This window comes from Salmo salar, chromosome 18 (genome assembly GCF_965601325.2).
Source record: "Salmo salar chromosome 18, fSalSal1, whole genome shotgun sequence".
NCBI lineage: Eukaryota > Metazoa > Chordata > Actinopteri > Salmoniformes > Salmonidae > Salmo > Salmo salar.
The window spans coordinates 97,022,555-97,048,332 of record NC_138308.1 but is presented as its reverse complement, the minus strand read 5'-3'; the positions used below and the strand labels follow the sequence as shown (position 1 = coordinate 97,048,332).

The 25,778-nt window shown below is 41.8% G+C and overlaps 4 protein-coding genes across 5 annotated transcripts; 1 reads left to right on the top strand and 3 right to left on the bottom strand.

Annotated features, from left to right (window-relative positions):
• Nucleotides 1–2,372: 2,372 nt before the first annotated feature.
• On the bottom strand, nt 2,373–4,366 carry LOC106593062 (equistatin-like). Its single transcript, XM_014184407.3, has 5 exons — nt 4,276–4,366; nt 3,655–3,719; nt 2,881–3,012; nt 2,590–2,677; nt 2,373–2,514 (listed from the first exon to the last, which is right to left on the bottom strand). Exons 2-5 carry the CDS (start codon nt 3,704–3,706, stop codon nt 2,502–2,504), a joined length of 285 nt encoding a protein of 94 aa, XP_014039882.2. The 5' UTR covers nt 3,707–3,719; nt 4,276–4,366; the 3' UTR covers nt 2,373–2,501.
• A 5,096-nt stretch (nt 4,367–9,462) lies between these two features.
• Nucleotides 9,463–14,914, top strand: LOC106593060 (ladderlectin-like). Its single transcript, XM_014184406.2, has 5 exons — nt 9,463–9,646; nt 9,777–9,877; nt 10,301–10,477; nt 11,160–11,268; nt 11,416–14,914. The coding sequence occupies exons 1-5, from the start codon at nt 9,589–9,591 to the stop codon at nt 11,505–11,507; spliced, it is 537 nt and encodes a 178-aa protein (XP_014039881.2). The 5' UTR covers nt 9,463–9,588; the 3' UTR covers nt 11,508–14,914.
• A 111-nt stretch (nt 14,915–15,025) lies between these two features.
• Nucleotides 15,026–18,347, bottom strand: LOC106593335 (equistatin-like). 2 transcript variants are annotated; one of them, XM_045701699.2, is made up of 5 exons: nt 18,246–18,347; nt 16,882–16,945; nt 16,084–16,206; nt 15,899–15,994; nt 15,026–15,203 (listed from the first exon to the last, which is right to left on the bottom strand). In XM_045701699.2, the coding sequence occupies exons 2-4, from the start codon at nt 16,931–16,933 to the stop codon at nt 15,915–15,917; spliced, it is 255 nt and encodes an 84-aa protein (XP_045557655.1). In that variant the 5' UTR covers nt 16,934–16,945; nt 18,246–18,347; the 3' UTR covers nt 15,026–15,203; nt 15,899–15,914. The 2 variants fall into 2 exon arrangements, with proteins under 2 accessions (XP_045557655.1, XP_014040141.1); XM_014184666.3 differs by lacking the exon at nt 15,026–15,203 and adding an exon at nt 15,720–15,772.
• Nucleotides 18,348–21,278: 2,931 nt separating this feature from the next.
• On the bottom strand, nt 21,279–24,394 carry LOC106597551 (ladderlectin). Its single transcript, XM_014188719.3, has 6 exons — nt 24,302–24,394; nt 23,213–23,277; nt 22,982–23,082; nt 22,402–22,578; nt 21,598–21,706; nt 21,279–21,452 (listed from the first exon to the last, which is right to left on the bottom strand). Exons 2-6 carry the CDS (start codon nt 23,268–23,270, stop codon nt 21,361–21,363), a joined length of 537 nt encoding a protein of 178 aa, XP_014044194.2. The 5' UTR covers nt 23,271–23,277; nt 24,302–24,394; the 3' UTR covers nt 21,279–21,360.
• Nucleotides 24,395–25,778: the final 1,384 nt, after the last annotated feature.

Genomic DNA, 25,778 nt, shown 5'->3' with positions numbered 1-25,778 from the left:
TTGATAAAATACCTGTATTTATGGGAAAGATGTTTGAAAAGGGTATTTTGTTCTTAAATGATATTGTAAATTGGAATGGTATAGTTATGTCCTTCATGGAGTTATCAGAATTGTAAGGAAAGGTCTGCTCAATCCAAGAGTACAACCAATTGATTACAGCATTACTCCAAAAAAGGAGGAGGCAGGTGGCAGCAGGAGGAGGTAGGGAACTGGTCTGTCTGCCCAACATAAAGGATCAAACCTTGCGGAGGAATAAAAATAGCATAAATAGGAAAGTATACCAGTTTCATTAGAGGACCAGGATGTTGACAACTGTGCCATACAGATTGCAAAATAGTTGGGAAGAGATTTATGATGTACCTATTCCATGGTACAGGGCGTATGAGTTGATATATAAAACAACGCATGATTCAAGACTTTGTGCTTTTCAGCAGAAATTATTATATAGAAGTCTTGCTACCAACAAAATGTTGAATATTTTGGGCATAAAATCATCGAAGCTCTGCAGATTTTGTTGTGAGGATACAGAATCAATAGACCATTTATTTTGGTATTGCCCTCAGGTAGCCTGTTTCTGGGTTCAGGTTCAGGAATGGCTGAAAATGCATAGCATTGATCTAAAATTGACCCTAGATATAGTACTGTTAGGAGATCTGGAGAGACCAGGTCAGTCAATTACTAACATACTAATACTCTTAGTAAAATTATTTATCTTCAACTCGCAATCTGTGGAATCTATTCGATTAAATAGATTGAAATTGTACGTTAAACATCACAGCATAGTTGAAAGATATGATAGATATTCTCAATTATAGTGGGCTTATCGGTGGTGACAGAGTTTCCTATCCTCAGTGCAGTGGGCAGTTGAGAGGAGGTGTTCTTATTCTCCATGGACTTTACAATGTCCCAGAACTTTTTAGAGTTTGAGTTGCAGGAAGCAAATTTCTGTTTGAAAAAGCTAGCCTTGGCGTTTATAACTGCCTGTGTGTATTGGTTTCTAACTTCCCTGAAAAGTTGCACATCGCGGGGGCAGTTCGATGCTAATGCAGAACGCCACAGGATATTTTTGTGTTGGTTAAGCTCGAGGACCTGAACCACGCCCTGTGCAACTGGGTCTTGGACTTAGTTACAGGCCGCCCCCAGGTGCTGAAGGTAGGAAACATCACCTCCACTCCGCTGATTCTCAACACTGCGGTCGCACAAGGGTGAGTGCTCATCCCCTCCTGTACTCCCTTTTCACCCATGACCGCGTGGCCAAGCACGCCTCCAACACAAGTTTGCAGACAACACTAAAAGGCTTGATTACCAACGATGAGACAGCCTACAGGGAGGGCGGCTCTGGGAGTGTAGTGCCTGGGAAACAACCTCTCACTCAATGTCAACAAAAGGAGATGATCGTGCACTTCAGGAAACAGCAGAGGGTGCACCCCCTTATCTACATTGACGGGACCACAGTGGGGAAGGTGGAAAGCTTCAAGTTCCTTGGCGTACACGTCACTGACAGACAAATGAACCACCCACACAGTGTGGTAAGGCACAACAGAGCCTCGTCAACCTTGTGGCTAAAGAAATTTGGCTTGTCACCTAAAACCCACACATTGCAGATGCAGTTGAAAGCATCCTGTCAGGCTGTATTGCCGCCAACGCTCGTCAGAGGGTGGTGCGGTCTGGCCAAGGAATTACCGGGAGCAAATTATCCCCCCTCCAGGAAACTTACAGCACCCAATGTCACCGGCAGGCCAAAAAGATCAAGGACAACCTCCCGAGCAACTGCATGTTCACCCCGCTATCATCTAGAAGGCAGTCAGTACAGGTGCATCAAAGCCAGAACCGAGAGACTTAATAGCTACTCTCGCAAGGCCATCACTAGCACTTTAGAGGCTGCTGCCTATAGGAAGCGGCTAGGAATCACTGGCCACGTCAAAAGTATTTACAGATCTGCCATTCCTCATCTCATATGTATATACTGTAACTTCTTCCATAGGTTTATAGTCTTAATTCATTCCTACTTAAGTGTATACACGTTGTGTAATTTGTTAGATATTACTGCGCTGTCGGAGCTAGAAGCGCAAGCATTTTGCTACACCCACAACATCTGCTAATAACCTGCATGTGACCAATAGTTGATTTGCAATTACATTTGCATTGATGTCAGTGATTAGAGGGCAATAAAGTGCTGAGTACCAGGCAGTTATCAAGTATAGTAGGCTACTTATGACCATCAGCATAGCTTGGAAAAGCCCAGTCACATGGAATTGACTGCCTTCATGACCACAGGTGTGGTGGTAATACGGTCACCATAGCCTTATTCCTTCCATTTCCCAGAAATGGACTGGTTCAGCATATAACACCAACAATAAAGCAAGTGAAGCAACAATTTTAGCTCTGGATTTATTCATATAGAATGTGAATCAACACCCATAGTACTGTAAAGACAAGCATCAAAGTAATTCCAATGTTTTTGCAAAGTCTTCTCAACGTCTTGGTTCCAATGCCTCTCATCAGCGAGCGCCACTATAATTAAACAAAAAACAAATATTAACACTCAGAACAAGCTGCAAAGAATGAACATTTAGTGAATGAGTGTACCTGCATGCACATTTGACAGAAGCAGTGCCTGGTGGAGTCTCAGTACCCGGGATCTTTTGTCCAGTTCTGGTAACACACCAAGAGGAACCTACCAGAAGTGGACATGTTAAAAAGCTGTTGCATAAGTCTTATTTTGTTAGTCCCCATGAGGTCAAATGCTATTTCCAAGGGGGTTAAGGTTAGAATTACAGGTACGGTTTTTGTGTTAAGGGTAGGGGAAATAGGATTTTAAATGGGACTGAATTGTGTGTCCCCACAAGGTTAGCTGTACAAGACTGGGTGAGCATTAACCTGTAGATCCCCAGTGTTGCTCAGGGGTGTATTCTCCCTGGCAGTCACACGTGGGGACGTAGACTCCAGGCGGGCCATTTATCACAGCATCTCTAGCACGCTCACAAGGGGTCTTGGGTCGTTTCATAGCATCTGGACACACAGGTAACATACATTGTAACGTAGACATAACATTCTGGAAGCTTGGGCTGCTGGGCCTGGGGCCCGCGTGTGGGACCCTACTCAGAAGTAGTTTATACGGAATAGAGTTCCATTTCAGATGCAACCTAGGGACTTCCTGGCTAAAAATGGAAATTCTGCTACTTGTTTAAAGGGCCCCACAGTCAATTCAGTTCCTGTGTTTGTATCATATTGTATAACTGCTGATGAAAAAAAAAAAGACTGTAAAAGTGGGGGTAAATTCTATCAAGAAGTGACACGGATACTTGCTAGACAAGCCAGTCATACATACAGTTGAATGATTAAACCAATCATATCAGAACACCTCAGTCCAGCATCTAGACACCGATATACATCTCTGGAACTAGAGGAGTGGCAGGTAGCCTTGCCGTTAGAGCGTTGGGCCAGTAGTTCATATCAGTGTACTGACAAGTTGATATATCCATCCATGTTCCCTTCAGCAAGGCACAACCTTGATTATTCCAGTGTCAGAGGGTGTCCCATGGAGAACCGGTTATGAAAACATTTCCAAGTCACACCTGCATGTGTGAAATAGGGCAGAGCAACACCCACTAATGTTTATTAAAATGCAGGTGTGAGGTATGTAACTCCTACCTCCCAGAGCAAAAACCGTGCTGACAAGCAGAATGATGGTCAATGTCGCCATGATGATAGGTCTCCTGAGAGAGAGAGAGAGAGAGAGGATTAGTTGAGAATTTTAATCAGCTGTGATAGTACTGGAATATTCCAAGTCAGTGGAATGGCTGGTGGAACTAGAGGAGAGGTTAAGGAAACCCTCTGTTAATTATAACACTTAAGCAACTGCTAAGGCAGCCTTTCCTAAATCCAGTCCTGAGGACCCCAAGAACCGAGTATTGGCAACACGGTGCTACTAGTCTTCTGCCAAAACTCAGGTATCAGCTCTTCAACCACATACAATAGATAAGCCTGGCACACAGGAATATGTATTCTTCACAAATGGCTCCTCATTTCTTATGTAGTGAACCATCTTTGACGAGGGCCCATAATGAAGTACATAGGGATTGCGAAGCAGCCTAGATCTAGTCAGAGACTACCCATTTACAGCAAAGGTAACTATTAGTCTACGCTCTTAAATGCAGGGGGTCACTCCACAAAATGGCACCCTATATAGTGCACTACATTTGACCAGGGCCATATAAGATTAAGGTGCCATTTGAGATGCAGATAGTCTATTAAATAATGACACAATCTCACCTTCTGCACTCTTCCAAGGGATTCACTGTGAGTCTCTCTCTTTGTTGTCTGTGAGTTATGGTCTACCTCTTCTACCTCTCCTTTTAAAGGACCTGTCACAGGTGTGACTAGTTGCCTCATTAACCCAACGAGAGATCCCGATGTCGGCCATAGCCAGTGGTGTAAAGTACTAATTCGTTTTTTTGGGGTATCTTTACTTTACTATTTATGTTTTTGACAACTTTCACTTCACTACATTCCTAAAGGAAATAATGTTCTTTTTACTCCGTACATTTTCCCTGACACCCAAAAGTACTCGTTACATTTTGAATGATTAGCAGAACAGAAAAATGGTCCAATTCACACACTTATCAAGAGAACATCCCTGGTCATCCATACTGCCTCTGATCTGGCAGACTCCCTAAACACAAATGCTTTCTTTGTAAATTATGTCTGAGTGTTGGAGTGTGACACTGGCTATCCGTAATTAAATGAAAAACAACAATAAAATGGTGCCGTCTGCTTTGCTTAGTATAAGGAATTTGATACTTCAGTATATTTAAAACCTAATACTTTTAGACCTTTTCTCAAGTAATATTTTACTGGGTGACTTTCACTTTTACTTCAGTCATTTTCATTGAAGGAATCTTCATAGGCAGTGAAGAGAGTAGTAGAGGAAGATGGGTCCAGTTTCGAGGGATCCAGAGAGGCTCCCTGTGAGTATGCCGTTGCCAATAGAGAGTGATAGGAATAACATGTGTTTCAGTAAGGTTGGTTTCTTAGCATTCATAGCCATGGTTATCAACTGTACAACAGAAATGGAACATAAATCACTGAAAATAGATGTTGTGGTGGTAGCTGCAGAGAACTCATTGGATTATGAGATTTTACTGCAGAATAGTTACAAGGTGTAATGAACGATAGTGTCCCGTTCTCCCAGGCTGCCGGCCTTCTGTAGGATCAGATTGGGCCAAGTAGTGGAATAGTGGGGAGGTTTTGATGGGTCTAGGATCACACACCAGCACGAGTCGGCGCACACAATCACACACACACACACACACACACACTACTAAATTCTCCAATTTTAGTTAACCTCGGGATCGGTGTCCCCCATGCAGGACGGTTGAGCTAACGTAGGCTTATGTGATTAGCATGAGTTTGTAAGTAACAAGAACATTTCCCAGGACATAGACATGTCTTTTTTCGGTCAGAAAGCTTAACTTCTTGTTAATCAAATTGCACTGTCCAATTTACAGTAGCTGTTACAGTGAAAAAATGTCATGCTATTGTTTGAGGAGAGTGTACAGTTATCTACTTGAAAATGTATATATTGATCAATTAGGCACATTCGAGCAGACTTGATACAACATTTTGAATAGAAATGCAAAACTTGCCATCTAGTAGCCAAAATATAAATTGCGCCTAGAGTCCTAAGTCAGATAATCTTCATTAATAAACATGTTTGTTGATGCAACATTTTGAACAGAAATTAAATGGTTCATTGGATCAGCGTAAAACTTTGCACATACACTGCTCCCATCTAGCCAAAATCTAAATTCACCTGGCTGGAATAATACATTATGGCCCCTGATTTGAGACAGGTGTATTATAATTGTCCATTCTAAATCAAAACAAATTTCACACATTTAGTACATGTAAAGACAAGATTAAATCAAGAATAGTCTGATGGGTGACAATATTACCCTATAAATTGTGAATGATATATTATCACTTATGCCCAGTGTAATTCAAGAAACAGCACATAACTTTTTTTTTGCTACTTTTTCAAATCAAAGCGTAATGTAATGTTTTTATTTAACTAGGCAAGTCAGTTAAGAACAAATTCTTATTTTCAATGATGGCCTAGGAACAGTGGGTTAACTGCCTTGTTCAGGGGGAGAATGACAGATTTGTACCTTGTCAGCTCGTGGATTCGATCTTGCAACCTTTCGGTTACTAGTCCAATGCTCTAACCACTAGGCTACCCTGCCGCCCGATATGTTTTCATAAGGTTTGTGTCACAACTAAAGTGGCCAAATACTTTCTTAAAAATTAAGCATATTAATCCCCTTTACAATGGGTGTAGAGCCTAACTGGAATACATTTGCAGCGCGTGAGTTTCTCATTTGGGGAAAATAATTTTCACTATAAAAATGCAGCTTGATAAAAAAAGCTAAATGAAAAGCTGAAAAGTCTTGAGTCAATAAGTATTCAACCTCTTTGTTACGGCAAACCGAAACAAGTTCAGGAGTAATGATTTTCTTATATAGTCACATTATAAGTTGCATGGACTCACTCTGTGTTCAATAATAAAAAAAAAGCCTTTTTGAAATCGGACAGTGTGGTTAGATTAACCAGAGTCTTATCTTTAAAATGGTGTAAAATAGTCATATGTTTGAAAAATTGAAGGTTTTGCATTTTTGAGGAATTTGAATAACGCGCCACGGGATTACACTGGCTGTAGAGTAGCAAGCGTCCCACCTAGCCCATAGAGGTTAAAGGATTGAATCTTTATTGTTACGTGATAACATCACGTACCCCAACAAACAACGATTAACCTCTTACATCTAGACGTTCCGCTAGCGGAACACCTGCTCCAATATCCAATGATAGGCGTGGCGCGAATTACAAATTCCTCAAAAATACAAAAACTTCAATTTTTCAAACATATGACTATTTCACAGCATTTTAAAGACAAGACTCTCCTTTATCTAACCACACTGTCCGATTTCAAAAAGGCTTTACAGCGAAAGCAAAACATTAGATTATGTCAGCAGAGTACCCAGCCAGAAATAATCAGACACCCATTTTTCAAGCTAGCATATAATGTCACAAAAACCCAGAAGACAGCTAAATGCAGCACTAACCTTTGATGATCTTCATCAGATGACACACCTAGGACATTATGTTATACAATACTTGCATGTTTTGTTCAATCAAGTTCATATTTACATCAAAAAACAGCTTTTTACATTAGCATGTGACGTTCAGAACTAGCATACCCCCCGCAAACTTCCGGGGAATTTACTAACAATTTACTAAATTACTCACGATAAACGTTCACAAAAAGCATAACAATTATTTTAAGAATTATAGATACAGAACTCCTCTATGCACTCGATATGTCCGATTTTAAAATAGCTTTTTGGTGAAAGCACATTTTGCAATATTCTAAGTACATAGCCCAGCCATCACGGGCTAGCTATTTAGACACCCAGCAAGTTTAGCCTTCACCAAAATCAGATTTACTATAACAAAAATGTTATTACCTTTGTTGTCTTCGTCAGAATGCACTCCCAGGACTGCTACTTCAATAACAAATGTTGGTTTGGTCCCAAATAATCCATCGTTTTATCCGAATAGCGGCGTTTTGTTCGTGCGTTCCAGAAACTATCCGAAATGGTAAATCAGGGTCGCGCGCATGGCGCAATTCGTGACAAAAAATGTCTAAATATTCCATTACCGTACTTCGAAGCATGTCAAACCGCTGTTTAAAATCAATTTTTATGCAGTTTATCTCGTAAAAAAGCGATAATATTCCGACCGGGAATCTCCTTTTCGGCAAACAGAGGAAAAATCACAAAGACGGGGGCGGCCAGGGCACGCGCCTAAGCCCACAATCCCTTGATCGGCCACTTGAGAAAGGCGATAATGTGTTTCAGCCTGGGGCTGGGATGACGACATTCAGGTTTTTCCCGGGCTCTGAGCGCCCATGGAAGACGTAGGAAGTGTCACGTTAGAGCAGAGATCCTTTGTAAAAGATAGAGATGGCAAAGAAGTTCAAGAAATGGTCAGACAGGCCACTTCCCGTAAAGGAATCTCTCAGGTTTTGACCTGCCATTTGAGTTCTGTTATACTCACAGACACCATTCAAACAGTTTTAGAAACTTTGGAGTGTTTTCTATCCAAAGCCAATAATTAAATGCATATTCTAGTTACTGGGCAGGAGTAGGAACCAGATTGAATCGGGTACGTTTTTTATCCAGCCGTGAAAATACTACCCCTAGCCATAACAGGTTAATCAGACTCATTTTCCACAACAATTTGAACCCCTTTTTGTTCCATTCTTGGACTTCACTGTTGTCCACTCATCTTTCTCGCTAACTGTACACAACATACTTTCAACTTCAAACGACACTTTTGCTTCCGCAATCTCCACCGACCTCCTCACAAAACTCGAAAGGGAGGGGTCTGACTGGATCTGTCCATAAAATAGAGAGGTGGGAGAGATAGAACTCAGTTTCAGCCAAAGGGCGAGTTAGAACTCAACTCACAGTCAGGATTTCAGAAAGTGAGATTTCAACATCTGTTCATCTAATACTGTATGTGAATGTATCCCAAATAACCCTCTATTCCCTATGAAGTGCACTACTTTTGACCAGAGCCCATAGTGAATATGTGGCCCTGCAATTGTTTTGAAGGATAATGCTAATTCCACAAACTCCCAATTACCCTCTGGACACGCCCCTCTCCTGCTAACTCACCACACCTGAACTCACTCTGCTCACCACACCTGAACCCCCCCCCCCCCCCCCCAAAAAAAAAAAAAAAAAACTTGGATTCCATGTTGTGCTCAGCTGTCTAGCTAATCCACCTCACCATATGGGCACCGGGCTGGGCCAGAACGGAAGTAGAGGAAACATGGATGTGCAAAGCCAGAACAAAACATTGGCAGCCATATTTGGATGGGTAGTGTATAAACTAGATTTACTTATTGATCAGTGCTGTAAATGGTGACTTACTAGAACCATCTAGTGCATTATGGATGGCTCTTCAGAGGTGGGACCCATGCTGCTAGCAGGTACCTCATTGAACCATGTCTAGCAAGCGGTTGCTATGGAATGTCCTTAGACCTTGCTTCATTAATTAATAGGTCTAATATTGGGCTGTGGTGTAACTTACTGGTCAGTCGTATGTTAATGTGGAGTATTCCATCCAGCAACACATGTTATCACAGCCTTTCCTGATGGCCATTTGACCCTACCTACTGGTGTTACAAGCCACTAAGCCTTAGCTGCCAGCCTTTTGTATTGTGCTTTTACTTTTTCGTTGAAAAATAAAAGAACCAGAATTGAATATGGTTCAACCATAATGCCTGCATTCTGACAGATTTGGCAATGGCCAAAGCTGCAGGGCATTTCTACATTTGGGATCTAGGCCTCTATTACTCCAGTATGAGTGGAGAGAAATACCTGCTCAGAAATTCTCCTCAGCCCTGCTTAGGGAATAGGTTGGCATTTAGAAAAGCAGACATATTCCTGTTCTAATCTACTGTATGTGGAGTTGAATCTGTGGTTTTGATGACTTCACTCTTTGTTTCTCTCAGGAGACTCCATGACCATGTTGACTAGTCTTCTGATTCTCAGTGCTACCTTTGCTCTAGGAGATGCAAGTAAGAGTCCACTTTTCTTAACTCATTCTGTATTTCTCTTGTAGCATAGGTGACTGACTGATCTACAAATAATATTGTACCTGTGATTTGTACACTGGCGTTTAAAGCCACATGTAACTTCTCCGTACAGATTCAATTCTAGAAGAAGACTTGTGTCCTTCCGGTTGGACCAAATATGGATCCCGCTGCTTAATGTTTGTAAAGACTACAAGGAGCTGGCCTGAAGCGGAGGTATAACCCTTACTATCTACTGTGAATTTGAAGGGGAAGTGTAGTTGAAATTAGCTCTTTGACATTACCTTAATGGTAATACTTCCTTAAATGGCAACACATGACTGATGTGAAATACTGAACATCCCTTTAAGATGGGTGTTTTCTATACATTTTAAATATTTTAATGTGGAGTCGTGCCTCCTTTATTTTGGAACCCACAGGACATGGCCTGAGGCGGCGATAAACTGTTATCTTTAAGAATGTTTTAAAAGGGAATTAGTTTTGGTGATCAATATTTGGTTGAGAGTCCAGAGGACAAATTGTCAGCAATGCCCACTGACTGATACATGAAATGTCTTTCTTCCCATCTACTGCTTGGCTGTCATTGTAGATAATTTTCTTAATTGACTTGCCTCGTTAAATAAATACTTTCTTCTCTAGCGGCACTGTGTGTCCCTTGGTGATAAACTGGTGTCTGTACCCAATGTTGTGAAGTACCTTGGCGCAAACCTGGCATCTGTGCACAGCTCCGAGGAGGATGAGTTTCTACAGGCGTTGGTCTTGGTCAAGACTGTTGGTTTCCCTCCTACCTGGATTGGCGGATTTTATTCTGTTAAGGTGGGACCATTAAGCACAGTGTTATATAGAGCCATTACTGCAAGGAACTCCGTTCCATCTCATATTGCTCAAGTGAAGAGCAAACCTGGATTCAAAAAATAAACGTGAGGTGTGGCATGTAGGCACCTGTAATTATTTTTCGTAGTTCTGTGTTAGTTGTTTAATGCTATTTTGTGTGGACCCCAGGAAGAGGAGCTGCTGCTTGTTAACAGCTACTGTAATGGGTTCCATACAAAATATCAAGAGTAGCCGTTAAGACCATGGGGCCAATAAAGGCAAGGCTGCTAGTTTGAATCCCAGAGCTCACTCCGTGAAATCTGATGTGCCCTTGAGCAACGCCCTTAACCTAATTGATCCTGTAAGTCCTTCTAGATGAGACTCTACTAAATTACATTTAACTGTCAACTTCAGTAGGAGGCTTTTATACACATGTGAAACGGTTCTAGTTAAGTATAAATGTGATCAATTCCAGACAGTCTTCTTGTAAACATGTGTGTGGTCTTTGAAATGCATTGGGATGATTGCGGATGTGAGGATTAGGCTCCACGTTGTTCGTTACACAAGCAACAGTCCCAGTCGGAGGGTTTTGAAGTAGTGGTAGCTTTAACTGTTTTGTTGTTTCAGGTGGTAGAGGAAGGACTACATTTAGTTTGTATTCTGAAATCCCACTTTCCCCCCTCAGGACAGGCGGTGGTTCTGGAGCGATGGCTCCGACTTTGATCACCAGAACTGGGCAAAAGGAAGGCCTGATGCTGGTGCCAGAGAGGCCTGTATTCATATCAACTTTGGAGGTACAGTAATCCCAGTATCATTCATTGATCCAGTCATCAAATTAAACTTTATTCCCAGTTCATTCAACAATTGAATCTCATGTAGACTTTCCTACTGTTGTGTGTCTGTGTACAGCTGACTATTTTGGTTCTGTGTTTCATCTTCAGGTCAAAAGCGCTGGAACAATGCTTTATGTGGAAGGAGCCTGCCCTCGGTGTGCTCCCTGAGACTCCTGCCGCTTCGCCAGACTATACATTAAAAGCAGCAATGCTATTCCGTAGTGTCTGCATCCTTAATACTTCATGGTAAAGTCAAATATTGTTGCTGCTAAATGAAGTTTCAGTTACTACACAAATGTTGGAGTTGTCTGCAGCCAATAAAATGTGTACACTATTTTGTCTCATGAGTTATTGAACATGAATGATTGATTCGTTGTAGTTAGTACCTTTTCTTACTGGTCACCTGTGGGACTCAAACTCACAACCCTGGCAAGTGCCATGCTTGACTGCGCCAAGTTCTTTTGATTATAAATGTTTCTTAAGTTGTGTGTTAAAGAACTGAGAAGGTCATTAAGTGTTATGCCTGTCCTTTGTCACCACTCAGCAGTGCCACTCGGGTGCAGGTTCCTGGAGTATCGTTTAGGAGTTCCCCCTGGTTACAATTTGAAGAAACCCTATGTTCAAAGAACCCCTTGTAAGTGATCCTTGGAGAGAAAATAAAATCATGAGGTGACATGCAAGTCCAAAATTTGATATCTGGGGTGTTGCTGTTCTCTATCCATAGCCAGAATGCTCACCGTGCACTGCAGAACAGGATTACTGTTATATTCAGCGGTGTAGTGAGGTCGAAGTCTGAGCATTTATTATACAGACTCACAAGCACATGACAGAATTCATGCCTTGATTTTTGTGGTGACAGAACTTTTGTTTATTGTTTTCATACCTTGTCCATAACGTGGAGTCCTACATGATATTTGAGTGGAAGGATGGTAAATGTGATCTGAATAACATACCATTTGACATGCCTCATCTGTATACCTGCAGACAAGTGAGCAGTTCAGTCTTCTGCACGCAATACAGCTAACCTTATCTTACCTCATGATTATCCATTGAATTGTGTCCAATCTCTGTTTAAGATGAACACAAAGGAAAATGGTATCAAACTATATTTAGATCATACAAGGGACAAAGCTCACCTTGATCTTTCCATTTTTCAGTTAAGCGCCTGCTACTGTCCATTAAATCAAAATGTTTGTTGGGCAGGTAGGTTCCTGCAAACCCCCCCACACAGCTAAGGAGGTTCTTTGAACCCCACCTTCTATGGGGTTCTTGGACAAACCTTTCTGGGGCTACTTTCAGTGCCAAGAACCGTAAGGTTGTTCAAAGAACTGCGGACCTTAGAACTCCAGTTAAACCCCACATTTTTATTGTACTCTGACTAGGATTCAAAAGGCACTCGCACATCTATTTGCAGGTGCATGGTTTTGAATAAGACGAGAAAGAACACCGAACACTATGCTAGTCTGACTGCTCTAAAGCTGTACGTATCGCCCTTGTCAGAGCTTTCAGTGTTCACAACCTGCACCTCTATGTAGACATTGCTCCAACCACATCCGTTCAATGCATCCAATGGGGTTGGAGTATGAGAGAAAATAAGTGTTACCCAAAAATAACTGTGCGTTTCATGAGTATTCTAATAAAGTGTGAACATAACGTGTCAAACAAGACTAAAATCACAGAGAGGACATAGACCTATCAAGTAAGTTTCCGTACAAGAATAAAACATGAGTAAACTAAAGTGGCAGCATTAATTCATGTTCACATTTAAAACATAAATAGGCATTTCATCATTAAGACCTTTTGGGAATAATGAGAGTGAAAATCCCTAAACATTCTTCAAAAGACATTGATATGACCCCACCATCAAAATATAAAATGGCGGTTGTTTTGCTTTTCACACAAGCCTCACAAGACTCATCTGAAGGTAGACCAGTTTAAATAATGAAAAGACATGTACACCCATCTAATACTGGGTTGGATCCCCCCCATTGCCTCCAGAAAAGCTTGAGTTCTTCAGGGCTTGGAAACTATCAAGGGACTTAACGTGTACCAGGGAAACATTACACCTCCGCCACCAGCCTGTACCGTTGACACCAGGCAGGATGTGGCTGTGGACTGATGCTGCTTAGAGATTCATCGGGCCAGGCTGTTTTTTCCACTCAATTGTCCAGCTTGCATGATACCTGACATTCTCTTTCATCAACTTGCTGTTTTCGCCCTAAAGTACTGCCACTGATTGGATGTTTTTTGTTTGTCGCAACATTCCCCTTCCTGACAGGTGTATAAAATCGAGCACCCAGCCATGCAATCTCCATAGACAAACATTGGCAGTAGAATTGCCTTACAGAAGAGCTCAGTGACTTTCAATGTGGCACCGTCATAGGAAGCCACCTTTTCAACAAGTTAGTTTGTAAATGTAAGTGCTGTTATTGTGAAGTGGAAAAGTCTAGGACCAACAACGGCTCAGCCACGAAGTGGTAAGTCACACAAGCTCACAGAATTGGACCGTCGAGTGCTGAAGCGCGTAACGCCTAAGTAAAAATCGTCTGTCCTCGGTTGCAACGCTCACTACCGAGTTTAGAACAGCCCGCTAGAAGCAATGTCAGCGCAAGAACTGTTTGTCGGGAGCTTCACGAAATGGGTTTCCATGGCCGAGCAGCCGCACACAACCCTTAGATCACCATGCGCAACGGCAACAGTCGACTGGAGCGGTGTGTATCTCACCGCAATTGGACTCTGGAGCAGTGGAAACGCGTTCTCTGGAGTGATGAGTCACGCGTCACCATCTGGCAGTCCGACGGACACATCTTGATTTGGCAGATGCCAGGAGAATGCTACCTGCCTGAATGCATAGTGCCAACTGTAAAGTTTGGTGGAGGAACAATGGTCTTCTGCTGCATACAATGACATTGTAGACGATTCTGTGCTTCCAACTTTGTGGCATCAGTTTGGGGAAGGCCCTTTCCTGTTTCAGCATGACAGTCCCCCCCCCCCCGTGCAGGTTTATACATAAATGGTTTGTCGAGATTGGTGTAGAAGAACTTGACTCAACCCCATCGAGTACTTTTGGGATGAATTGGAACGCCAACTACAAGCCAGGCCTAATTGCCTAAAATCAGTGCCCGACCTCACTAATGCTCTTGTGGCTGAATGGAAGCACGTCCCCACAGCAATGTTCCCGACATCTAGTGCAAAGCCTTCCCAGAAGAGTGGAGGCTGTAATAGCAAAAGGGGACCAACTCCATGATTTTGGAATGAGATGTTTGACGAGCAGGTGCCCACATTGTTCTGGTCATGTGTGTTTTAGTTATAAAATAAACTAGTTACAAAATTATAGGCTGAACATTTACTTAACCCTCTGAAGTTATTCATTTCACTTCTTGGATGTCCTGTTCATATAGGGCAATGACGTGAATAACCGATACTTTAATGCTAGCTAATACTGTACATTTTTGTCATTTAGCAGACACTCTTATCCAGAGCGACTTACAGTAGTGAATGCATACATTTCTTTTCTTCTCATACTGGCCCCCCCGTGGGAATCGAACCCACAACAACCCTGGCGTTGCAAACACCAAGCTGGTGTTGCAAACACCATCCTCTACCAACTGAGCCACCATTTTCATACAAGTTACTTCCCTGCCTCCAAATATTGGCATGACGTACCCTAACCATTAATAGATCATAGTCTGGCCCTAAAAGATCAGATGGCAGCAAATGACGAAGAGCATGTCATTTATTTTACAGGATGATAGAATGCATGAAGCAAACAACGCAATGATTTAGTGAAATGTGAAGATGTAGATTCAGTAAAAGGGTCTTTCATCCGTCAGTGGCCTGGAACAATTCTTCAGCCTCAGAGTAGCATGGTTCTGATTGTGGACTCTGCTGAACTCCTGTATATATTGGAATGACATGTTGATGTCTATAGAGAATGAAAGCTGCCATATAAAGACAAATCCACAAAGGAAATACTTACAGATTTGATTCCACAGTCCAAGTCCTCCAATCAGAGTTAAGATGCTAATATCTGTCAACTCTTTCAATTGTGTTCTGTGGGTGTCACTGAGTAAGCTGATGCCCCATATCATGGACCCAAGAGCCATAGGCGTTAAAAAGGCCTTGCCTGTGTAACCTAACCCCACAACCCCCTTAACGGCTGTCCAACTTTTGTCAGAGTGATTAGAGGGACAATAGAGTGCTGAGTACCAGGCTACTAATGACCATCACCAGCATCAGAGCTTGGAGAAGCCTAACTACTACATGGTCACGTGGAATTTGACTGTCTTCATGTCCTGTAACCGCCGGTGTGGTGGTAATACAGTCCTACTCCTTCCTCTATTTCCCAGAAATGGACTGGTTCAGATAAATTGTTCAGCATATCACACCAACAATAAAGTAAGTAAATACAGTTTAATCTCTGGATTCCGTCATGTATTTATTTGTATGGAATGTGAATCAGTTCCTGTAGAACAGTAAAGACAACTGTCAGTCTTCTACATCTTTAGTTCCAACACCTTTCATCTACAATTAGACACATCAAGAACCAGCTGCAAGAAGTAACATTTAGTGAATGATTATATACACACACCTTGGGGGAACAGTTGCTAGCAGTTGATAGCAGTGCCTGGTGGGGTCTCTGTACCCTGGATCTTCTGTCCGTAGCTGGTCACACACCAACAGTAACCTACCAGAAAGACATGTTGCATATACAATATATACACATTGAATTATCACATTCAAGTGAATTTCGTGTGCATGTGCGTCACTGTTAACCTGTAGAGCCCGAACATTGCTCAGGGGTGTATTGTCCATTGTCGTCACACGTGGGGACGTAGGCTCCAGGTGGGCCATGTTTAGCGGCATCTCTAGCATCCTCACAGGGTCGTATCATAGCATCTGGACACAGGTAACATACATTGTAATGTAGACATCACATTACAGGAAAATGTACGGACAGAATATACATTTCTGGAATCTTGGGTTGCGTCCCATATGGGCCCTGGTCAGAAGAAGTTCATACGGAATAGGGTTCCGTTTCAGATGCAACCTAAATATTGAAGTTCTGCTACTTGTTTAAAAGCCCTGTGCAGTCAATTCTGTTTCTGTGTTCCATATAACAGCTGATGATACTAAGACTGGAAATTGTATCAGTGTTATTTCCTGATAGTTGCTAAACAAACCTATCGTAAATCCAGTTGAATGATCAAACCATTCATATCAGTATACCTCAGTCCAGCATCTAGACGCCAATATACATCTCTGGAAGTAGAGGAGTGGCAGGTAGCCTAGCAGTTAGAGAGTTGGGCCAGTAGGTCAAGTCAGTGAGCTGACAAGTTCATATATCCGTCTATGTTCCCTTCAGCAAGGCACAACCTTCATTTCTCCAGTGTCAAGGTTGATAATGGCTGACCCCTCATAGGGTGTCCCATGGAGAACCGGTTATGAATATTAACGCATTTCCAATTCACACCTGCGTATTAATACCTACATGTGTGTGAAGTAGGACAGAGCAACACCAACTAATGTTTATATTAAAATGTGGTGAGTAGGTGTGAGCTACGTCACTCTTACCTCCCAGAGCAAAAGCTGTGCTGACAAGCACAATGATGGTCAATATCGCCATGGTGATAGTCTCCTGAGAGAGAGACCAAGAGCGAGATTAGTTGAGCATTTTAAATCTGGAATGGCTGTGGGTACTAGAGGAGAGGTTAAGGAAACCCACTGTTACTGTCAAAACTTAATCAACTGCCAAAGCAGAATTTTCTAAACCCAGTACTGAGGACCCCAAGAACCAAGTACGGGCAACACGGTGCTACTAGTCTTCTGCCAAAACGCATGTATCATTTCTTCAACCACACAATAGATTAGCCTGGCACACAGGAATATGCATCCTTCCCAAATGGCTCCTCACTCCTTATGTAGTGAACTACCTTTGATGAGGGCCTACAATGCACTACATAGGGAATGGGAAGCATTATAGATATTGTCAGAGACTACCCATTTACTGCAAAGGTACGGATAAGTCTATGCTCTTAAATTCAGGGGGCCGCTCCACAAAATGGCACAACTATATAGTGCACTACTTTTGACAAGGGCCACATAACATTAAGGTAGAATTTGAGATGCAGATCGTCTATTAAATAACGATGCACTCTCACAAGGGATTCACTGGGTGTCTCTGAGTTACGGTCTACTTCTTCCAACAGGACCTGTCACAGGTGTGACTAGTTGCCTCATTAACCCAATGAGCGGTCCCGTTGTCGGGCCGTTAGTTAGTGGTGTAAAGAACTTATTTAAAAATACTTTAAAGTAGTACTTAAGTCATTTTTTGGGTGTCTCTTTACTATTTATATTTTTGACAACTTTCACTTTACATTATTTTCAATGAGGTACCTGCTAGCAGCATGGGTCCCACCTCTGAAGAGCCATCCATAATGCACTAGATGGTTCTAGTAAGTCACCATTTACAGCACTGATCAATAACTAAATCTAGTTTATACACTACCCATCCAAATATGGCTGCCAATGTTTTGTTCTGGCTTTGCACATCCATGTTTCCTCTACTTCCGTTCTGGCCCAGCACGGTGCCCATATGGTGAGGTGGATTGGCTAGATAACTGAGTACAACATGGAATCCATTTTTGATTTGAAAGTAAAAATAGCATTTCATCGTTTCTAGTTCACTGAGACGCAGTGCAAATGGCAACCAATCAGAACAGTCTACAGGATTATAGATGTAAGACACATTCTGCTAGCAGGTAACATCATTGTATCTTGTCTCATCTCACAAGCTGTAACAATTTCCTTACACTTAAATTAAAGGTTTAATACTGGACTAGCAACACCATAACAATACACAAGTTAGGATGAACAGGATATTATGCCACAATGCAGGAAATGAAAATCATAGAGCCGTTTCAATAGCAGGAACTTACTTTAGCCAACCAACAAAAGGCCCAATAAAGCAACGGGGACACCACAAACTCTGAACAACCCCAGACAAAACAAGCTGCTTATATACCAAAGGAATGGAAGAGGAATTGGTGATTAGCAGAGTGAGTTCAGGTGTGGTGAGTTAGCAGGAGAGGGGCGTGTCCAGAGGGTAATTGGGAGTTTGTGGAATTAGCATTATCCTTCAAAACAAGTGCAGGGCCACATATTCACTATGGGCTCTGGTCAAAAGTAGTGCACTTCATAGGCAATTGAGGGCTATTCGAGATACGGTCACATACAGTATTAGATGAACAGATGTTGAAATCTCACTTTCTGAAATCCTGCCTGTGAGTTGAGTACTAAGTCTCCCTCCTCTCCTTTTTAAGGACCCGTCCAGTCAGACTCCTCCCTCTTTTTTTCTCAATCTATCTCTCATCCTTCAAACCTCTGCATACTTTCTGTCCAGCCCAACACCTGCTGGACCTGTCCAACATCTACCGGTTTGACAGGGTTGGGGTCAATTCAAAGTGAAGGTATTCAACTTTTGTAACACATTCATGTGTTGCATATTGGGTCACAATATGGTTATGAAGATACTTAATTCTACCTAATTGAAGCTGAGGAAGATGTAGTCTGAAGTTCATTATAATGTCTTGGAAACACAATGACATTTCAGAATGAGATAAATAATGAGCAGGAAAACCTTTTGTCATCATTGTGATGTCAGCAGATAGACTTTAGATGCAACTTTAACTATAAGCTCTGGAATGTTACATTCATTTTAATTAACTGCCAACCCTGCTGTCTGTCTTATTGACCTTTTGCCCCAGAATGTTGGGCATCTGATCGTAGAGCTCCAATGAATAGCACTGTCGTCAAGTGTCAACACCTTGGACAAGCTCATGTTTAAAACACATGAAATCCATTGAGATGATTACAAAAAGGTAGAGTTTTCATTGAAAAACAAATAGTTTAAAATGGCTAAATATTTCAACAGTGCACCAGGGATACTTGCTACTGTGATTCCTGAAATGCAGAGTCTGTTGGGTATTTTTTCAAATACGAAATTATTATTTTGTTTGCTGGCTCAGCTGGTTAGCGAGCTCTGTCTCATTGACAACCCAATGTTGCTGATGGCCAGCTATCTATCCTGTTAAAATAACTTGTTTTGTTAGCTAGGTCATGTTAGCTAGGTAAGTTAGCCATGTTATGAACACAAGTCTCATCTGCTGTCGACATAAGGATTCCATTTGAGAGCACTAGCTAGTTAGCTCCAAAAGTGGTTGGTAACTTTTGGCTGCATGCTGACAGTGCATTCAGAGCCATTCATTTATATAAATCGACTTGTATTTTTTTCCAGAGTTTCCTGCTCTTTGCATTAACAAGATATTAATTTCCAACATCTTTCAGACCCTTGAAAAAAAAAAAAAAAAAAAAAAGATGACCGGCACAGCCTGCCCCACCACTCCCAATGATTCTCAACTAGCGGTGGCTAATGTTAGCAGACGTTTGTAGTACGTTTTTACATAATCGTAGTGCAAAAGTATTGTGCAAGAAATACCACAATCTCAGTGTGATTTAATTTCAAACAGTCTGCAAGATGAGAGGTGATAGATCAATGTCTTAAGGCTAAAGTATTGGAAGAGAGATAGGACCAACAGCATTCCTTTGTGAGGAGGAGAGAAGGTGGGAGAAGGTGAATAGCTAGCGTGCCTCTCTTTCACCAAACCTTGTCATCAAGGTGACTTTTTGTATTTCTGGAAGAACAGGACAATGGAATAGATGGATGAGTTGTGTCCCAAATAGAACCCTGTTCCCTATATAGTGGACTAGTTGTGACCCTATAGGCCCTGGTTAAAAGCAGTGTACTATGTAGGGAATATCTTGCAATAGGATTATTGTGAAAGATGGTTCCTATTGTACCCCTGTAGCAAAATATGTTGTCTTAAAAGGTTAATTTAAAGGGATGTTCAGTATTTCACATCAGTCATGTGTTGCCGTTTAAGAAAGTATCACCTTTAAGGTAATGTAAAGGAGCTAATTTCAACTGCACTGTCCCTCCAAATTCACAGTAGATGGTAAGGGCGAAACCTCTGCTTCAGGCCAGCTCCTTGTAGTCTTTACAAACATTTAGCAGCTTGATCTATATTTGGTCCAACCGCAAGGACACAAGTCTTCTTCTAGAATTGAATCTGTAAGGAGAAGTTACATACGGCTTTAAAGGCCAGTGTACAAATCACAGCTACAATGTTATTTGAAGATCAGTCAGTCACCTATTCTACATTAAAAATACAGAATGAGTCAAGAAAAGTGGACTCTTTCTTGCATCTCCTAGAGCAAAGGCAGCACTGAGAATCAGAAGCCTAGTTCCCAAATGTAGAAATGCCCTGCAGCTTTGGCTATTGACAAATCTGTCAGAATGCAGGCATTATGGTTGAACCATATTCAATTCTGGGTCTTTTATTGTCCAACAAAAAATAAAAGCACAATACAAAAGGCTGGCAGGTAAGGCTTAGTGGCTTGTAACACCAGTAGGTAAGGTGAAATGGCCATCAGGAAAGGCTGTGATAACATGTGGTGCTGGATGGAATACACCACATTAACATACGACTGACCAGTAAGTTACACCACAGCCCAATATTAGACCTATTAAATGGCTGTAAAATAGTCATGTTTGAGAAATTGAAGTAATAGGATTTTTAAGGTTTTGAAAATCGCGCCACAGGATAGCAGTGGCTGTTACGTAGGTGGGACGAATTCGTCCCGCCTAGCCTAGAGAGGTTAACACACAACTTAAGAAAAATTCATAATCAAAATAACTTCATGACAGGTTAAACATGTCTTTTCAACCGTCAGTATCCTAAACATATTGCGGCATTTTGCAGGTCTACATTAACATATAGTTAAGTCCTGGTGGCGCAGTCAAGCATGGCACTTGCAACATTGGGGTTGTGGGTTTGAGTCCCACAGGGGACCAGTAAGAGAAAGTACTAACTACAACGTATCATTCATGTTCAATAACTCATGAGACAAAATAGTGAACACGTTTTATTGGCTGTAAACAAATCCTCAACAAAGTATTGAGGATGCAGACACTACGGAATAGCATTGCTGCTTTTAATGTATAGTCTGGCGAAGCGGCAGGAGTCTCAGGGAGCACACCGAGGGCAAGCTCCTTCCACATAAAGCATTGTTCCAGCGCTTTTGACCTGAAGACGAAACACAGAACCAAAATATTCAGCTGTACACAGACACACAACAGTAGGAAAGTCTACATGAGTCAATTGTTAAATGAACTGGGAATAAAGTTTCTTTTGATGACTGGATCAATGAATGACACTGGGATTACTGTACCTCCAAAGTTGATATGAATACAGGCCTCTCTGGCACCAGCATCAGGCCTTCCTTTTGCCCAGTTCTGGTGATCAAAGTCGGAGCCATCGCTCCAGAACCACCGCCTGTCCTGAGGGGGGAAAGTGGGATTTCAGAATACAAACTAAATGTAGTCCTTCCTCTACCACCTGAAACAACAAAACAGTTAAAGCTACCACTACTTCAAAACCCTCCGACTGGGACTGTTGCTTGTGTAACGAACAACGTGGAGCCTAATCCTCACATCCGCAATCATCCCAATGCATTTCAAAGACCACACACGTTTACAAGAAGACTGTCTGGAATAGATCACATTTATACTTAACTAGAACCGTTTCACATGTGTATAAAAACCTCCTACTGAAGTTGACAGTTAAATGTAATTTAGTAGATTCTCTCATCTAGAAGGACTTACAGGATCAATTAGGTTAAGGGCGTTGCTCAAGGGCACGTCAGATTTCACGGAGTGAGCTCTGGGATTCAAACTAGCAGCCTTGCCTTTATTGGACCCATGGTCTTAACGGCTAGGCTACCTAAGTACTCTTGATATTTTATGTGGATCCCATTACAGTAGCTGTTAACAAGCAGCAGCTAGTCTTCCTGGAGTCCACACAAAATAGCATTACACAACTCAGATAGAACTACGAAAAATAATTATAGGTGCCTACATGCCACACCTCACGTTTATTTTTTTAATCCAGGTCTGCGCTTCACTTGAGCAATATGAGATGGAACGGAGTTCCTTGCAGTAATGGCTCTATATAACACTGTGCTTAATGGTCCCACCTTCACAGAATAAAATCCGCCAATCCAGGTAGGAGGGAAACCAACAGTCTTGACCAAGACCAACGCTTGTAGAAACTCATCCTCCTCGGAGCTGTGCACAGATGACAGGTTTGCGCCAAGGTACTTCACAACGTTGGGTACAGACACCAGTTTATCACCAAGGGACACACAGTTCCGCTAGAGAAGAAAGTATTTATTTAACTAGGCAAGTCAATTAAAAAATATTACCTACAGTAACAGCCAAGCAGTAGATGGGAACAAAGACATTTCATGTATTAGCCAGTGTTGCTGAGAATTTGTCTTCTGGACTTGACCATCACAACTAATTAACCTTTTAAAAACATTATCTTAAAGATATTAGTTCACCTCAGTCTTAAACCATGTCCTGTGGGTTCTAGTATACAGGAGGCACGACTCCACATTAAATATGTATAGAAAATTCCCATCTTAAAGGGAAGTTCAGTATTTCACATCAGTCATGTGTTGCCATTTAAGAAAGTATTACCGTTAAGGTAATGTCAAAGAGCTAATTTCAACTGCACTTCCACTTTAAATTCACACTAGATGGTAAGGGTTATACCTCTGCTTCAGGCCAGCTCCTTGTAGTCTTTACAAACATTAAGCAGCGTGATCCATATTTGGTCCAACCGGAAGGACACAAGTCTTCTTCTAGAATTGAATCTGTACGGAGAAGTTACATGTGGCTTTAAAGGCCAGTGTACAAATCACAGCTACAATATTATTTGTAGATCAGTCAGTCACCTATGCTACAAGAAAAATACAGAATGAGTCAAGAAGAGTGGACTCTTACTTGCATCTCCTAGAGCAAAGGCAGCACTGAGAATCAGAAGACTAGTCAACATGGTCATGGAGTCTCTTGAGCGAAACAAAGAGTGAAGCCATCAAAACCAGATTCAACTCCACATACAGTAGATTAGAACAGGAATATGTCTGCTTTTCTAAATGCCATCCTATTCCCTAAGCAGGGCTGAGGAGAATATCTGGGCAGGTATTTCTCTCCACTCATACAGGAGTAATAGAGGCCTAGATCCCAAATGTAGAAATGCCCTGCAGCTTTGGCTATTGAACCATATTCAATTCTGGTTCTTTTATTATCCAACAAAAAATAAAAGCATAATATTAAAGGCTGGCAGATAAGGCTTAGTGGCTTATAACACCAGTAGGTAAGGTGAAATGGCCATCAGGAAAGGCTGTGATAACATGTGGTGCTGGATCGAATACTCCACATTACCATACGACTGACCAGTAAGCTACACCACAGCCCAATATTATACCAATTAATGAATCAAGGTATAAGGTCATTCCATAGCAACAGCTTGCTAGACATGGTTCTATGAGGTACCTGCTAGCAGCATGGGTCCCACCTCTGAAGAGCCATCCATAATACATTACATGGTTCTGATAAGTCACCATTTACAGCACTGATCAATAACTAAATCAAATTTATACACTACCCATCCAAATTTGGCTGCCTATGTTGCGTTCTGGCTTTGCACATCCATGTTTCTTCTATTTCCAATATGGCCCTGCATGGTGCCCATATGGTGAGGTGGATTAGCTAGACAGCTGAGCACAACATGAAATCCATTTAAGGTTTTGATGGGGGGGGGGGGGGGGGGTGAAAGTAAAAACAGCATTTCAGTTTGTTGTTCACTGAGACGCAGTGCAAAAGGCAACCGAGCAGAACAGTCTACAGGATTATAGATGTAAGACTCATTCTGCTAGCAGGTACCATCATTGGACCATGTCTCATCTCACAAGCTGTAACAAGTCCCTTACAGTTAAATTAAAGGTCTAATACTGGGCTAGGACGAACAGGACATTATGCCACAACGCAGGAAATTAAAACCCTATACATTTTTCAATAGCAGGAACTTACTTTAGCCAAACAACAACAGACCAATAAAGGAACTGGGACACCACAACTACTGAACAAACCCAGGTAGAACAAGCTGCTTTTATACCAAAGGAATGGAAGAGGAATTGGTGATTAGCAGAGAGAGTTCAGGTGTGGTGAGTTAGCAGGAGAGGGGCGTGTCCAGAGGGTAATTGGGAGTTTGTGGAATTAGCATTATCCTTCAAAACAAATGCAGGGCCACATATTCACTACGGGCTCTGGTCAAAAGTAGTGCACTTCATAGGCAATTGAGGGCTATTTGGGATACTGTCACATACAGTATTAGATGAACAGACGTTGAAATCTCACCTTCTGAAATCCTGCCTGTGAGTTGAGTTCTAACTCTTGTGGTGGATGAATCAGAATTAGTTGGGTAACAGATAATTAAGATGTTTCATTAGTATAATATGCTTATGTGAGATACTGTTGCACATTTCCCTTAGCTGGGGCTCAGTCACTTGGGGCCCAGAGAGGGGAGAGGTCAGACTTGTTTTTTACATGTCTCTGTTGCTATGCAGAATATCAGCAAGAGAGGAGGACAGAATGAAACATTGTCTTCATATGTGAATGTGTCTTTACCTATTCTTAAACCATGTGAAGGGATGGCGTGATTAATGGGGAACCAATTATTTGTCTCCACATTGTCTGGGCGCAAGTCACTCCCCTCAGTGAGCTTGTCCAGGAGTGGGAACAAGAGGTGTTTTACTGAGGATGGGCCTCTATGAGATAGCACTGACAGAGGAGATTTATGGTATATTTTGATAAGAATGCCTAGAAAGCATTCCAGACGACATGAGCTAATGGTTTTGTACTATACCGTACCAGGGAGGGACAGTTCTAGGAAGACCAGACACTCGTCTATATAATAAACACTGTTGAGATAGCAGTTGCTGTCTGCTGTGTTTTATAGATGTATTTTCATACAAAACTTAAACTTTGTGAACTGTTCCTAAGATTTGTGGTTCGTCAATGTACGTTGAAGAGGTGGTTCTTGGGTATAAAATATCTCAGTAGCCATTGTGTTGGGACCTTCCTGGTTCATTCGAGAGAGTGCATTATTGAAGGTGAAAGTACTTTTGCAAAAGTATCTTAATTATTAAATATGTAGTTTAACTGAGACTGGTGTGTTTGTACCTCCCCTCATTTGGTAATGCAGAAATTAGACACCACACTCTCCCTTTGGCTGAAATTGAGTTCTACCTCTCCCTCCTCTCCTTTTTATGGACAGATCGAGTCAGACCCCTCCCTCTCGAGTTATGTGAGGAGTTTGGTGGAGATGGCGGAAGCAAAAGTGTCATTTGAAGTTGAAAGTATGTTGAGTACAGTTAGCGAGAAAGATGAGTGGACAACAGTAAAGTCCAAGAATGGAACAAAAAGGGGTTCAAATTGTTGTGGAAAATGAGTCTGATTAATCGTTGTTTGTTGGGGTACGTGATGTTATCACGTAACTATAAATATT